This window comes from Chiloscyllium plagiosum, unplaced genomic scaffold (assembly GCF_037043375.1).
Source record: "Chiloscyllium plagiosum isolate Xiang-an unplaced genomic scaffold, Cpla_swu_hap1 HiC_scaffold_1, whole genome shotgun sequence".
Classification (NCBI taxonomy): domain Eukaryota; kingdom Metazoa; phylum Chordata; class Chondrichthyes; order Orectolobiformes; family Hemiscylliidae; genus Chiloscyllium; species Chiloscyllium plagiosum.
Window position 1 is genome coordinate 122,606,772 of NW_028270139.1, and position 16,335 is coordinate 122,623,106.

The following is a 16,335-nucleotide window of genomic DNA, read 5'->3' on the forward strand; positions in this document are numbered from 1 at the left end:
CATATGACCACCCTGATTGTTAATGAACTGATTTGAGCTTATCCAAATGATTCACCCAGCTCAGGACACAGAGAAGCTGACATTCAATTAGCCCGAGCTGGCAGCTGTTATGAAAGAGAATCCCCAACAATAAAGTGCATTCATCAAGTAGTATTTAATCAGCGGATTAGATACAAATATCTTAAAAGTCTGAAGAACTCTGAGGTTGTGAACATACTCCTTCCGCTTCTGAAAGGAATTATCTGTAAATATATACCAGGACTATCCTTAAAAGAGCGGTTGCGTTTGGGTGGGCAACCTTCTTCTTGGGACCTATTGCCCCCGCATTATAAGGAGCGCTAATTCCTACTTGAGACAAACCAGCCAACGTTATATTTACTCTTGGTGGCGAAAATATTACAGAGAAAACAGGCTTTGCATTTAGTTACAGGTTGGAAACAGACTAAAGATTAACGTTAGTTTTGACACAAGTTCAGGTCAAATTGCAGGCAGATCCAAATGGGAATTGTCAGCGCACAGTTCGTCAATACTGATAACAAGCGGGGTACCAATGTAAACTGAGAGACAACAATGCACCTAAACGGAGTGTTGGAGCGACCCTCCGCCAGCCAAAACTATTGACTTACTTTTAAATTACTCACAATAGCCACCCGAGACCTTTTATGTCTCTCTTCACCCTGTTGCCCTGACAACCTGTCATTGACAGGTAAATTGTATACAGAGCAAACCCGGGTTCTCGCATCATTGTAAATAAAGGATAACACCGCCTCGTCATTAGAAACGCTCAGCCCTTGTAAACTGGCTTACAACGGAAAATGCCTTAAGCCCCTTAGCAGCGTGTGGGCATTGGACTTAAGATGCAGCCACTCAGTTTAGCTCTAATTGTAGTGATCACTTTAACTTTTGTTAGCTTTATTTACCTTGTGGGACAGATACTAGTGTCTGCTGCGGTTTAAACATGTGCAGCAAGTAAATCGTTTTCAAGTAAGGTACTGCTTTCTAAATGTAAAAAAGTTCAAGTTATCACTAATTTGGTAAACACCCTAATATACATATAGGTCCTTTCTTTTGTCCTAATGAAGTACATTGCGCTGCGTTCATTGTCTCCAATGCAAGTGACTACCCTCCAGTTTTAATGTGTACTCAATATGATTCATGCGATGTGGTGGCGAACCGCTTCTCAGTAAAACTTGCCTCATTACCAGGGGTATATTTCCTCCCAGAGAAGAGGAATTTAAAACCGAGAGCTTAGTAGGAACAATATCTGCCATTTCAGCAACAAAAACGAAAGAAAAAAATAAACATTTAAGGAGAAAGTGGATGCATAAACAATTGAAAAAAATGCAACTTGGAGCTCAACGGCTGCTTCTCACGGATAAACTAATTAACGATAAATCCTATTAAATCATTAATTAATGTGTAGACCTTTCAATAGACTCAAATAAACGACCTAACCAAGCACTTGTTGGCACACATGTCTGACTTGAAGGAGATTACTAGAAGCGTCTCCTTGAGACAAGGTTCCCAGTAATTGCTTTACAAGGACATCTCTTCATTTTACAATGCGTTCCCCAACTGTCCTTTAACAGAATGCTCGAATATATCTCGCAACGGGCGCTGGCGGATATTTCGACCAATAAAGCCGTTCTCTCTGCAGTGTACTGAAGCTGATAGAAGTTTGGATATTTAATATTAAGATAGGGCAGTAACAATGAAAAGTTCAAAAACGGTACAATAATGATGCAAATAATCCTTATTGGGTCATTAACAGTTGCCAGCACCGAGCCATCACTGAACTGTAATCCTCATTTGCTTGTTGTGGAGACCTTGGTAAAGTTTTTCGATTGAATGGGGAATTCTCCAGAGTGCTCCACTGGACAAATGTGGGTGTGTAAGAATGCAATTACTGACTTGGTATCCGACAAGATTGTATTTATAAATACATCTGCACTTTAGCTTAGCTGTTTCGATGTAGCTACCCAGACCTTTACACAAGATGTACTTGGTTCCACCCCCTATTTTAAGCGATAGGGTATGTTCTGATACATTATAACAGCTGCCGAGTATACAAGAGGATTGAGTTATAATTTATGTGGCAAATAAATCGCACATTAGTAATCTGTATTTATGGAGGATGTTCAATTGTCCGATCGTGTTCTGTCTGAAGAAACTCCACTCTAATCCGTATCCGTCCCTCCCCTCCACCCCCAGACATTTATTTTTAATCAATGAGACAGCTGGGAGAGACAAAGATTGGTCCAAGATTTATAAGGACCACTTTGCCCAGAGGCGCCACAAGAGCTGCAAGTCACTAGGTGCTCCAAGTCACTGGGAACAGCACCTCAGGTTAGCGGAAATCTGGGGAGCGCCAGTCCGGTGGGAGGCTCCCGGAGTGTTTAAGGAGGTGCCTGTGAGTGGATGTGAGCTAATGCATGAAGCTCAACTCAACGTCTGTGATCGCCAGCGCTGGGGGGAGGTCTACTTCAGCAGCTGAAGATTCACCCTCCAAACAACGCCTTACCTGCAGCAACCGAGTGTTCCCCTTCTGGTGGACTGAGGGAGACCTCTCTCTCACCATTGGCAGAACCAGGAACTTTCTCCAAAATAAAAAGAAATCCGTTGTAGCATCGTTCCTGGAAGCAAACCCCGGAAGCTGAAAGCTCATTAAGCAAGAAAAAGTGAAGCGTGTAGAAACCGAATTCTTGTTTTTGGTGCCGGAGTCCCCGAGGTTTGTGGTCATTATTTAGTCGGTGATCATTCATGAGGTTGCACAGCTCGGCCAGCAGCGCGATGGATGAAAGCTTGTCTCCGTTTGGGAGCCTGGCCAGGAGTTCGGGGAGCGCCTCTTGCAGGCTCCACAGCATAGACGCAATCTTAGGATTTACCAAAGAAGATTCCGTTCTCCATTCGCCCTTCACTTCCCACAGAAACTCCAGGAATGTGGAGGAAGCGGGGAAAAGCAACGCCCGGGATTGTTTCAACCGAATGTCAAACTTGAAGCATGACCAGGAGAACTCGGAGACTTTGGGTGGTAAGAGCGTGTTCTCTTGTTAAAAGCATGCTGTGCTGCAAGTTAATGTTAATGCAAGGGTAACGGGGGTGAAATCTGCCCCCAAATACAACTGTCCACTTGTACACCCAGGTGTCAATGGTCGCAGTTTTATTCTGTTCTGGAGTGGACTGTCCATTTAACAACAATGGCTGCAATTGCAAGCATTGAAACTTTCATCCCCTCATTGCCAGTCTCTATTATCATTTAAAGAGTTATGATAAATGCTGCAACTTGAGGTTCTTGTGGTGCAGTGGTAGTGCCCCAACCCCAGCCAGGAGGCCCGGCTTCCAGTCGTCCCTTCTCCAGAGGTGTGTAAAAGCATCTCTAAACAGATTGGGTTAGAAAATATCTCAATGTTGTAAATTAGAAGTGGGTTAACAAAAACAGATGAAGTAAAGATGTCATACTCTTCTGTTCGGGACAGATCATTTCTGTACAAACAGCACTAGCGAAGCTCTCCGTCCTCCGGATATTGTGAACAGCAAGCAACAGGAGAATAATGTGATAAACGCGGACCAAGCCAAGAAGAAACACAGGAGGAACCGAACAACATTCACCACCTACCAGCTTCATGAGCTTGAGAGGGCCTTTGAGAAATCCCATTACCCAGATGTCTACAGCAGAGAGGAGCTGGCCATGAAAGTTGACCTTCCTGAGGTTCGGGTGCAGGTGAGTTATCAGTGTTTTCTGTGTGTGTGTGTGTCCGTGCTCTCTCCTACCAGCCGCATTCTCGGATCTTGCTCCGTACCCTTCCCTCACCACCTAAGTTTTTCGATTTGAAAATAAACCGTTCGATGTAAACACGAGCTGGGAGCGGGACACGGTGATTTACCCCCCAGGGACTTGGCCTGCCTGACAGTTACTGCCTCTCGGGTAATTTCTGAGCTGGGTTCTGGAAGTTAATAACTGAGCAGCCGCTCAGTTCTTCAGCATTGTCTTCAATTGCCAACAAGTCACTGCGTAAAGTTAGTATCTCTTCATGTGGGGCCTGGGATGAGAGGGCTGTTTCAGGATAAGAGATGAAGTAAATTCTTTGATGAGTCAGGGGTGATTTCCTTGAAGAACGCATAACTGTGAAAGACTTTGGCCAGCTTGGCACTGAAAGGTTGTTCCCATTGACCTACGGGATCTAGAAGGTGTGTATGTGAGGGGGAGGCTGGGGTCCACAGTCTCAAGCCCAGGAATCGAACTGTTTAGGAGAAATCTCTTCGCTGCAAGGATTCTGAATGGTTGGAATTGTCTACTCTGTCACGGAATACATTCCTAGCTGGAATAGACAGAGTTCTCTCCGGACAGAGGGATATGGCAAACAGTTACAAAAGTTGAAGCAATGATCTGCCAGGGTAGAGGGGCCGACTGGTCGCCTTCCGCTCCTATTGTGATCTATATGTTCAAGATGAACTTTAAAGTACACATACACTTCAAATCAAATCATGTCTTGTTATTTAATGTTATAATTTCAAATATCGTCATTCGTCTTAATGACCCCAAAATGGTAAATTATTCCCGATTTTAAAACCGGCCTTCAATACATTAAGAATGCATTTGTATCTAGTTCCAATACCAAAAGCCAAATCCATCAGGATGCATTCTGATTTTTGATTTCACCTGATCTCATTTTATTTTTGTGACATACTGTTTGTGTCAGCCTGCATCAATTTACTTTATCAGTTTGCTTGTTACTTCTAAATCAATCCTCACGTTTATTATTAACAAAATGCGCCCTTGTTCCATACCTGAACATAGATTATATTTGATTATAGCCTGAGTATTGCATCAGGAAGTATCCCGTTTGTTGAATCTGGATATTTCTGGATCTTGGGTAAAAAACTGGTTCTCGATGTGCATGTAACTCAGCCAGATTAGGGAGATTTAAACAATCCATGGATAAGCACATGGATGATAATGGGATAGTGTAGGGGGATGAGCTGAGAAATGTTCACAGGTCGGCGCAACACTGAGGGCCGAAGGGCCTGTTCTGCACTGTATTGTCTTATGATCTATGATCTGTTAGATTCTATGCACAACTTTAAGCAGAGAAAGCCCAGTTGGAATGGCAGCTTCTTTGAAACAATTTTATCGATGCTGGGAAAGAAATAAAAAACGGAAAGAAGTGCGGATGTTTTAAATCCGAAACAAAGATAGAAATTGCTGGAAAAGCTCAGCAGGTCTGGCAGTATCTGTGGAGAGAAATCAGAGTTAACGTTTCGGGTCCAGTGACCCTCCCTCACAACGCAATGTTTTACCCAGAGGGTGTTTTTTGTTTCCGGGAAAAAATACGCTGGAAGAAATGTTGCATGTGCTTCTTATTGGAGTGTGCCCAATGTAATTTTTACGATACGATTTAGTGGTGATGTCTGATAATGTTATACATTAAACAGATCAGCACCGTGACGAGAAGACTCTGGGCATGCATGGCCAATTAGTCAGTGTCTGTGGGTGGAAGCGAAATGCCAATTGGCCTGTGTCCAGCTTAGGTTATTGCTTCAGATTTGCAGGAACTGCCATCTAAAGTTTTCTCACCGAAGAGAGTGCAGAATATGCGCGGTTTCTGTTCAGCCCAGACTCATTCGGCTTGCCACCTTAACGAACCTTTTCTCCTGCTTGGCTCGGCAATAAAAACATGCGTCGAATTTGGCAGGTTTTAAACGGCAAGGAGAAACTCTGAAATTTATTTCATATTTATTGAAGATCCTGCTACCTTTCAGACCAATACTTCAGAAATATCACGAACGCACGTTGTATAGGGGTAAATGAAAGCTGATCATCCTGGGCAAAACTATAAGACCCATGCATCTTTCATAATATCGTATATTTTGCCTTTAAATTTGATGCAACAGACAATTTAAGGGCGGTAAATGATGCAATCCAATTCATGATTAACACACAAAAGGACGCGACATTAACAGAAGCAATGGATCAAATCTGCTCCGCAAAATACAAATGATGTAGTGCGATAGAAGTGTCACATAAAATTCATTAATCATAGAGTCATAGAATTTTACAGCATGGAAACAGACCCTTCGGTCCAATTTGACCATGCCGACCAGATATGCTAAATTGATCTAGTCCTATGTGCCAGCATTTGACCTATATCCCTTTGAACCCTTACTATTCATGTACCAATCTAGATGCCTTTTAAATGTTGTAATTGTACCAGCCTCCACCACTTCCTCTGGCATTTCATTCCATACACGCACCACCCTCTGCATGAAAAATGTTGCCTCTCAAGTCCCTTTTAAATCTTTCCCTTCTACAATACATTGGTATTGCCGCAATTAGTTTGTTCAAATTGGAGTTTTTGTTCAAAGTGCGATTAGAACTTTTTTTATATAGCGGGGTAACAGTAATCGTGTAGAGCTGATAGTTTTTTTAAAAAATCAGTGGAGTTTGAGTGCAGTTTGTTCCTCTCTTCCCAATTGCGAACTCTTGAGCTACAAAGCGATCGTTAACAATATCGGAGTCTTGCTTTTCTTCCTGTTTTCTTTGAAACAGTTTGTCACACGAACTCTTCCACCCAAATCACACGCAATTTTAACCTGCCCTTTCCGTTGGATGCAAAGGCGTAAGCAACTTGCTCGGGACAAGCGGGCAGTAGGCTGGATGATTAAAACCAAACTATCATTATTGTATTGCTTGACATTTCCGACCATGCAAGATCCTTCCAGACTCGACTGCAAAGTAAATGTTGATCAGGTAAATTGTAATAGATTGAAATCAATCTCGCCCATGAAAATAGCGAAGAAACAGGAATCCAATTGTTAAAATCCATCTCTTACACTAAATATATCTCGCTTTCCTCAGTCTAAGTTCTGGCATTTGGATCTAACCAAAAAAAATTGAAATTCGAAGCAAATATTTCCACGGCAACTTTGCTTGCAGGCACTAAATTAGGCATCTATGCAGGCGAAGGTAGTTTGTCTTTGCTGATACCCGGTCCCTAAATATAATCAAAACTAAAAATCACACAACACCAGGTTATAGCCCAACAGGTTTAATTGGAAGTACACTAGCTTCCAATTAAGCGAGTGTGCTTCCAATTAAACCTGTTGGACTATAACCTGGTGTTGTGTGATTTTTAACTTTGTACACCCCAGTCCAACACCGGCATCTCCGAATCATAATCAAAACATTTTTAAGAAATGGATTTTTGTGGGGAGAAAAGTAAGCTAAGGAGCTATGTAAGCTGGTTGATAACCTTACTAAACATTTCAGTCACATTAAAACTTGTAAAAGTAACGAAGACGGGTGCAGTAGTTGCAATTCGATTTTTTTTGTAAAGGAAAAATGCGCTCGAAGCAACATTAGGCCTTCACCAGCGATCTGGTTAGGTTCAGGTCGGATTCCTGAATTCCGTGCAGTGTCGTGGGTATTCGACGGATTAAAAACCAACAATTGTTTATGTGCAGGTAGCTGGGATATTGTTCATTGGAAGTGACTCTTTGGCAGCATTTTTCATTGGAACATGTAAGGTATGTGCAAACAAGACAGACCCTAAAGAGTCTGCCCAATAAACGCACATGCAATTATTGCTGCGTAAATCATGCAGCAAATTCGGGACCAGCAAAAGATCCTGTGAAACAAGAGCAGAAATTGTTGGAGAAACTCAGAAGGTTGACAATAGGGTCACTGACTCGAAACATTATCTTTGTTTTCTGTCCACAGATGCTGTCAGACCTGCTGAGTTTCTCCTCCAATTTCTGTTTGTGTTTCAGCTTTTGTACAGGTCCCATAAATTGTGAATTAATTGCTTTTCCGTTTAGCCCCTTGAACTAGAGTTAGCTGTCAACTTCTCCGTGAGTTCCAAGACATTGCTGTGTTCGTTTTGCAAACGAATTAAATTCACAGCAGAAAACTGAGCGCTTGTCTTTCTTTTTTAAACAATCTGCATCTTATATCTCTGTTAATCCAATCTTTCTCGCCCTCTCTTCTATTTTTGCACTTTGGATTGACTTGATAGTGTGGAAACAGGCCATTAGGCCTAACAGGTCAACACCGACTCTGTGAGGAGCATCCCATCCAGACTCGCCACCCCTCATGTCACTTGACTAGTGATCCAAATGCTGGGTCAATATTTTGGAGCCATAAGTTCCAATAGCAGTTGATTCCTGAAGTGACAGGATTAAACATGAAGAGATACTGGATCAGTTTAGGCTATATTCACTAGAATTGTGAAGAATGAGAGTGGATCTCATAGAAATCTATAACATTCTAACAGGACTAGACAGATTAATGCAGGAAGGATGTTTCCAATGAAACCAGGAGTCCAAAACCAGGCGTCCCAATCTCAGGATGCATGTTAGGCTATTTAGGCTAAGAGGAGGAGAAATTTTCTCACCCAGAGATGGTGAGCCAGTGGAATTCTCCACCACAAAAGCTGTTCAGGCTAAAACATTAAATGTTTTCAAGGAGGAGACATAGATCCTAGGGCTAAAGGGGTGAACAGACATGGGGCAAAGATGGAAACAGGGTACTGACTTGGATCATCAGCCATGATCATATTAAAGTGGAGCAGACTGAAAGAGCCAAATGGCATCTCCCTGTTTCTATTTTCTATGTATCTATCACACTACGGCACCATTACCACATTGTGACCAACATTGTTGTAAAAACCTGTCTGGTTCACTAATATCTTTTAGGTGACTTGATTTGATCTACATGTGACACACAGTAATGTGGTTGATTCTTAACTGCCAATTTGATTTGGGCAATTGCCAGCGATGCTCATATCCCATGAATAAAAAATATATTTATCCCTAACAAATTCTCTAAGTTTCACACTCTGCAAGTTACCCATCAAATAATGCCACTTTAAGAAGATTAAAGCAAGTTTGCTAAACCTGATGAAGTGTCTGGTTTGATTATGTACACACTTTTGTATCAGACCTTTAAGTGATTATCTGCACATTCAGCCAGATATAGTGACAAGTTGAAAGAATTATAAATATTCTGTAGGTTTCAGACTGAGATGAGCATCAACAGTTTCACTCAAAATGCTGCAAATCTTTGAAATTCTCTATCTCAGAAAGTTCTGGATATTCCAGCGCTCAACACCTTCAAGAATGAGAGAGAATTTTGGTGTCTCAGGGATGTAGGGAATTGGGAGTAAATTGACATTGAATGCAAGATCACCCAGGATTGTATTACATAATGGGGCAGGTTTGAAGATCCATATCAATACTGATCTTATTTCCTGTGGGTTCTGATATAGTTTCATACATAATTGTGCAATGTTTTCCCAAGATCAGACTGAAAATGCACATAGAGGACATTGTTTGGTCATCTGGGTGCTTTTCGTCATTTATATAAATATATAAATGACTTGGATGTGAGCATAAGAGATATAGTTAGTAAGTTTGCAGATGACACCAAAATTGGAGGTGTAGTGTACAGCGAAGAGGGTTACCTCAGATTACAACAGGATCTGGACCAGATGGGCCCATGGGCTGAGAAGTGGCAGATGGAGTTTAATTCAGATAAATGCGAGGTGCTGCATTTTGGGAAAGCAAATCTTAGCAGGCCTTATACACTTAATGGTAAGGTCCTTGGGAGTGTTGCTGAACAAAGAGACCTTGGAGTACAGGTTCTTAGCTCCTTGAAAGTGGAGTTGCAGGTAGATAGGATAACGAAGATAGCATTTGGTATATTTTCCTTTATTGGTCAGAGTGTTGAGTACAGAAGTTGGGAGGTCTTGTTGCGGCTGTACAGGACATTGGTTAGGCCACTGTTGGAATATTGCGTGCAATTCTGGTCTCCTTCCTATCAGAAAGATGTTGTAAAACTTGAAAGGGTTAAGAAAATATTTGGAAGGATGTTGCCAGGGTTGGAGGATTTGAGTTATAGGGAGAAGCTGAGCAGGCTGAGGCTGTTTGCTCTGGGCTGTCAGAGGCTGAGGGGGTGACCTTATAGAGGTTTATAAAATCATGAGGGGTATTGATAGGATAAATAGACAGTCTTTTCCCTGGCGTGGAGAATCCAGAACTAAAGGGCATAGGTTTAGGGTGAGAGAGGAAAGATATAAAAGAGACCTAAGGGGCAATTTTGTTATGCAGAGGGTGGTACGTGTCTGGAATGAGTTGCCAGTGGAAGTGGTGGAGGCTAGTAAAATTGCAACATTTAAGAGGCATTTGGATGGGTATATGAATAGGAAGGGTTTGGTGGGATATGGACCGGGTGCTGGCAGGTGGGACTAGATTGAGTTGGGATATCTGGTCAGCATGGATAGGTTGGACCGAAGGGTCTGTTTCCATGCTGTACATGTCTATGACTCTATCTCAGCTCAACCATCTGTAATGAAAAAATTGAATTCATTTTGTTATAATCATGGAATTAATGCTTGAATGGCTCTAAGGTCTTGACTCATACTAAGCTATCCAGAAGACCTTTCCATGTGCTTATTCTTGAAACTGTTCTCCTTGCCCTTTGTCATTAACCTTCCTTTCACCAATTTTACCTATGTCCCAATTATGAGCATTCTGGAAAATCTTGAATTAATGCCCCAGGTTAATAAATCATAGGCAGACAGTGTGAAGAAGGCATTTACATGTCTCATTCATTGGTCAGAGCATTGAGTATACGAGCTGGGGCATCATATTGCAGCTGTATAGGAGGTTGGTGAGGCCACCTTTGGAGTATTGTGTACAATTTGGGTCACCCTGCTATTAGAAGAATATCATCAAATTGGCAAAGATGCAGAAAAAAATTTAGAAGAATGTTACCGGGATTGAAGGGTTTGAGCTGAAAAATGTGTTGCTGGAAAAGCGCAGCAGGTCAGGCAGCATCCAAGGAACAGGAGAATCGATGTTTCGGGCATAAGCCCTTCTTCAGGAATCTACGTCGATTCTCCTGCTCCTTGGATGCTGCCTGACCTGCTACGCTTTTCCAGCAACACATTTTTCAGCTCTGATCTCCAGCATCTGCAGTCCTCACTTTCTCTTAGTTGAAGGGTTTGAGTGTAAGCGATTGAGAAGTGACCGTATAGAAGCTTATAAAATCATGAGGGGTATAGATAAGGTAAATCACAGACATCTTTCCCCTGGGAAAGGGAAGTTCAAAACTGGAGGGCATAATTTTAATTTGAGAGGGGGAGGATTTAAAAAGGTCATGAGGAGCAATGTTTCACACAGAGGGTAGCTCTTATATGGAATGAACTGCCAGAGGAAGTGGAAGATGCAAGTATAGTTACAACATTTTAAAACACAGTGGACAGGTATATGAATAGGAAAGATTTAGAGGAATATGGCCCAAATGCATATAAATGGGACCAGTTTAGTTTGGGAAACTGGACAGTGTGGACAAGTTGAACTGATGGATCTGTTTCCGTGCTGTATGACTCGATGATTGTAATTTCCTTCTATTTTCTTTTGATGACCAATTCCTTATAAACCCAATGGCTCTTCTTTCTATAGCTGAAATGTGTTAGGTTTCTCACTTATGACTTTGCTACCATGCCGTAGCTTTTATTTTACACGTCTAGATGTTGAGGTTTTCTGTATGTTTACTGCTACTCCAAAGATTTGATTTTGTTTTATTCACTTGTGGGATGTGGGCATTACTGGCTAGCCAACATTTATTGCCCGTTCCTCGTGGTCCTTGAAATTATGGTGGTGAGCCATATTGTTTTAAATGCCTAGGTCACTATTGCCTGAGTTTGCTCTGCTTCACCGTTAGATATTTTTCCAACATTAAACTCTCAATAACATTTTTCCGCTTCCAATATGCAGAATCTAATAAGTGTCTGGACCGAATTTCGTCTTCTCCTATTGATTTGTCAATTTGCAGATTTTATCTAACTTCTCTTGATTTGGCCTCTTGGCTCAATTTGTGTGCTCCCATTGTTTTCCTTTCCATCAGTTTTAGGAAATCAGTTAGCAAGCTTTTCTCTTTTCCCAAATCATGTTCCTTTTATTTTGGGACAAGGGCAGCAGATGAATGGAAGCACCACCATCCACAAGTAATGCACACTCACAGGAATGGGAGGAGGTCATTCATCCCTTGGAGCCTGTTCCACCATTTTATGAGATCTGTGGCCTAACTCTATAAACCTGCCTATGGCCTGCATTCCTTAATATGTTTGCTTAACAAGAAAAAATTTCTATCTTAGTTTTAAAATTATCAACTCATATAGCATCCACTGCTGTTTGTGGAAGAGAGTTCCAAACATCGACACACTTTCATGGAAGTCCCTACAGCATGGAAGGAGGGCCATTCAGCCCATCAAGTTGACATCGACACTCCAAAGAGTATCCCACACAAATCTCTCTCCCCACCAAACCTATAACCCTGCATCTCCCATGGCTAATCCATCTAGCCTGTACATCCCTGGGCACTAGGGACAATTTAGCATGACCAATCCACTTACACACCTTTGGACTGTGGGAAGAAACTGAAGTACCTGAAGGAAACCCACACAGCCAGTTGCCCAAAGTTGGAATCAAACCCAGGTCCCGGGCAATGCAAGGCAGCAGTGCTAATGACTGCGAGGCAGCAGTGCTAACCATTGCACTACTGTGCCACCCCTTTGAATATTGAAGTGCTTCTGAACATCTGTCCTGAAGAGTCAGCACTAATTCACAGACTATGGCCTCCAGTTGTCCTGACTTGGAATAATCCCAGCATTATTCTCACAACTCCTACCTGAACCACACATACTGTGGTGAGTTTGCCAAGGCTCACCACACTGTCTGAAATGCAATTAGGAATTTACTGGAGATTTTGGCCCCCAATAGCTACAATATATAAGAGAATGAGTTCCTGATACTTGGTTGCATTATTTGATCAAATATTGATATTAGATACAGTTTGTATATTTTCTAGATCACATTTGTTCAATTATGCAAATTTCACAGACGACATATAATGTAGCAGTAAGTTTATGTTTAAATTCTCTATTTTGTTTGTATCACTAACAACAATTCACAATTGACCATATGAACTGAAGGTCATTTCCTGATCTGACCAAGGTCTGAAATAGTATGAGCTAACCTAAAGAAAGCAATCACACACTAGTCCAGCTGCTTATGATCAACAGCATAACTTTAGTACATTGCAACATTAGGTTGCAAAGGATTTCAGGTGATCCCTTGGAATCCAGGACAATCCTACATTTACACAGTGTTTACTTAAATCCACCAGGATTGCCAACAATCCAAACTTTAGTCTTTGAATATTATCTGGAGGTATTTCGGTGTGCCTGAACATAGCTGCCTTCTGGTTATGAGAATTTTAATCAGGACCAAACAGTATGAGGAAAGATTGGAATCTTGTCAACTATACTAAAAAAAATCTCTTTACAAGTAGTAACATATATAATCTCAAGTATGAATACAAATGAAGTGCAATTCTGCTTAAGATGTAAGAGAAAACACACAGTTGAAACCAAGTAGAAGCATGTCTCCAGGACAGCTGCATTGTTGAGTCCCCACGAAGGCCCAATATCCTCCTATTAGACAATTAACTTATAGTTCTTGTTATAGACAGTTCCCATCTGATTTCCATTTTAAGTTCTGCATCAAATGCTGAGAACATCTTTGGCTTTGTATCTTTCTCTACTGGAAGCCATAGGAACTATTTTCATTAAAAAATATGTTTTTAATTTTCTATGCTGAATTAGCTGATCTCAGCCAGGAAAAAAAGGGTAAAATATCAGCCCCAGGAAACATATGAAACATATTCCTAACAGTCAACCTTTGAGGGGGTGGGGGAAGAATAATAAGTTGAATTCATTGTATTGCAAATTTTGTTTCATTTCAGGTATGGTTTCAGAACAGAAGAGCCAAGTGGAGGAGGCAAGAGAAACTGGAAGCCAGTGTAATGAAACGTCAAGATTCACCCATGCTTTCCTTCAACAGATCGTCACAAACTTCTACCATGAGCACTCTGAACAATAACTTGGCACTGGACCCTTGGCTCACTTCACCAATATCCAGCTCATCCACATTACAAAGCCTTCCAGGTTTCATGACCACAACACAAGGCCTACAGAGCAGTTATACCCCTCCACCTTTCTTGAATTCCTCAGCTATGAGCCACAACCTGCAAAGTATGGGTGCAACTACCTCAACCTTCCAGTGTGGGACACCTTATGTGGACAAGTTTCCTTTGGAAAATGCAGAACAAAGAAACTCCAGTATAGCTTCCCTAAGGATGAAAGCCAAAGAACACATCCAATTCATTGGGAAAAGTTGGCAGACAATCTGAGAGAGGTGGTGGAGATTATAAAATGAGAATTCTATTAACAATCCTTAATTGTTTAAAATGCTGATCACAAGTTTTAAATTGGGATGTAGAAGGGTCACATTAAATGTCAGAGCATCAGAAAATTTCAGAACTATTTTGAAGAACTTATCTTTAAACATGTCGTCTTTTTTATTTTTGTACATTTGTTGACAGTGTATTCATTGTAGCTGCAATAAATTTGCTGTGTAGGACATGTAGTTTCTTAAATTAATACTAAATGAGCCATAACTTAGTACTTTAAACCATTTTAATATTTGCAAGGCTTTACAAAAATAATCTGAAGAAAATTTTGCATTTGACCATTGAGATGATTCACATCTGACCAAGATAACACAACTGTTTTCATAACTATGGCAATAAATGAATTGTTTATTAATAATAGAATATAAGCATTTTTACATCTAAGAAAATAAGGCATCTATATTATTTCAATCTAGAATTTCTTCATTCCTGATAACAATGAAATAAAGGCTAGCCGTGCACTTGCACTGGTCCAAATCATAAAATCATTCAGTGGAATAGATAATAAAGAAAGGAGGATTTTCATAATTGAATTTATATAATTACATTTTTGACATTAAGGCTTTTTATTTCTTAATGTATACATTTGTTTCTTCAGCCTTTCCCCTTGCTCAATTTATGGTTGGTTTTAGATACAGAGATGTAGAAGTCTTCAAATACCTGACCATTTGGTCAATCTTTGTGTATAACTCCAGACAGTATGTGACAACAGCATCACAAATAAGCTTCATCTTAGCCTTTTGTGACATACACTTTTGAGTAAGGGTCATTGAATTGCAATCAGATTAAGAACCTTGTCTATTTTTTTTTCAACTCTTTCTGCCAGGAGTGCTATGTCCAATGATATAGCTGTTAATTAATTACATTAAGTAATGCAACCAAATTGAAACAAACATGGAACATTATGAGTCCATATGGCTCAGTAATATTCATGGTAGTGCATTTATCTCTAAGGGAAGAATAATAGGTACCTATTAGCAGTTAGAGCAGAATGTTATGCAGTGGTTTACTTTCAGGCCACAAAATGCAGTGAACTTTACAGGAATTTGTGGTTTAGTATCAAATGCTTTTGTGATCAGATCATTTTTTCATTTCAAAATGTGGAAAGAAGACAAAAGCAGAGAGAATATTATTAAAAACAATCTTGCATGATTTAAGATTAAATTTATATTAATCGTGTGTACAGTTCTAGTTATCAGGCCACTCTAATGAGCTACAGAGATTCAGAAATCATGGGGAACAAAATTCGATATTGACATGGAGATCTGAAATGGCCAGTAGTAAATTGGCCAACTATCATATGAATGAAGGGACATGATTACAAAATCTACTACTGGCCATTTTTGTCCACTGCTACATTTGAATTACATGCCACTAAATGTGATTCTATGTCCATTGTTGGTAATATCTGTTATACATAAGTTTTAGTTAGTTACATGTAAGTCAAATGCAAATGTTTGCATTCTTAATGGTGGTAATTTCTTAATACTGTAGAAAATCTGAAATTGTTGTCCTGCTTTAAATTTGGTTACATCTTGCAACCCAGATTCAATTACTATTAAATATTTATTTTTTACGTTTGGAAATGTCCATTGTCTAATGACACATCTAAATTCGTCAGACAATTGTAAATATGTGTACCGTTGTTAATAGCTAGCTACTTTCACTTGTGTGTTCACTAATATATTATGTGTGGTCTATTAAAAAGAACAAAAGAGAGAACTTGCAGTTATATAGCACCTTTTATGGTCTCAGGATGCCCCAAAGTACTTTATAAGTGTAGTCGCTGCTGAAACGCAGAAAAGCAGGCAGTTCCAAAACTGTAATAGAATAAATAACCACAGCATCTCATTTTAGGTAAGTTTTGAGATAAATCTTGGCAAAGCAGAGTATGGATTCTACTGCTATCACTTCAACAGCACTGTACCTGAGCTTAAAATCTCATATGTTTATTCACAGGATTTGGGTGTAACTGGTTAGATCAGCTTTTATTATCCATCCCTCATTGTCCTAAGGAAAGGTGG

The 16,335-nt window shown here is 40.4% G+C and overlaps 1 protein-coding gene across 1 annotated transcript; it reads left to right on the forward strand.

The window, feature by feature from the left end:
- The first annotated feature begins 2,351 nt into the window (after positions 1-2,351).
- Positions 2,352-16,021, forward strand: rax (retina and anterior neural fold homeobox). The gene is made up of 3 exons (XM_043701285.2): positions 2,352-3,031; positions 3,477-3,721; positions 13,805-16,021. Exons 1-3 carry the CDS (start codon positions 2,761-2,763, stop codon positions 14,249-14,251), a joined length of 963 nt encoding a protein of 320 aa, XP_043557220.1. The 5' UTR covers positions 2,352-2,760; the 3' UTR covers positions 14,252-16,021.
- The last annotated feature ends 314 nt before the right edge of the window (positions 16,022-16,335 follow it).

Excerpts from the sequence above, each read along its gene's own strand:
- rax (XM_043701285.2), top strand. The coding sequence starts at position 2,761 with ATGAGGTTGCACAGCTCGGCCAGCAGCGCGATGGATGAAAGCTTGTCT. Across the intron at positions 3,032-3,476 it reads GAACTCGGAGACTTTGGGTG|ATCATTTCTGTACAAACAGC; the intron begins GTAAGAGCGTGT and ends TGTTCGGGACAG. Across the intron at positions 3,722-13,804 it reads TTCCTGAGGTTCGGGTGCAG|GTATGGTTTCAGAACAGAAG; the intron begins GTGAGTTATCAG and ends GTTTCATTTCAG.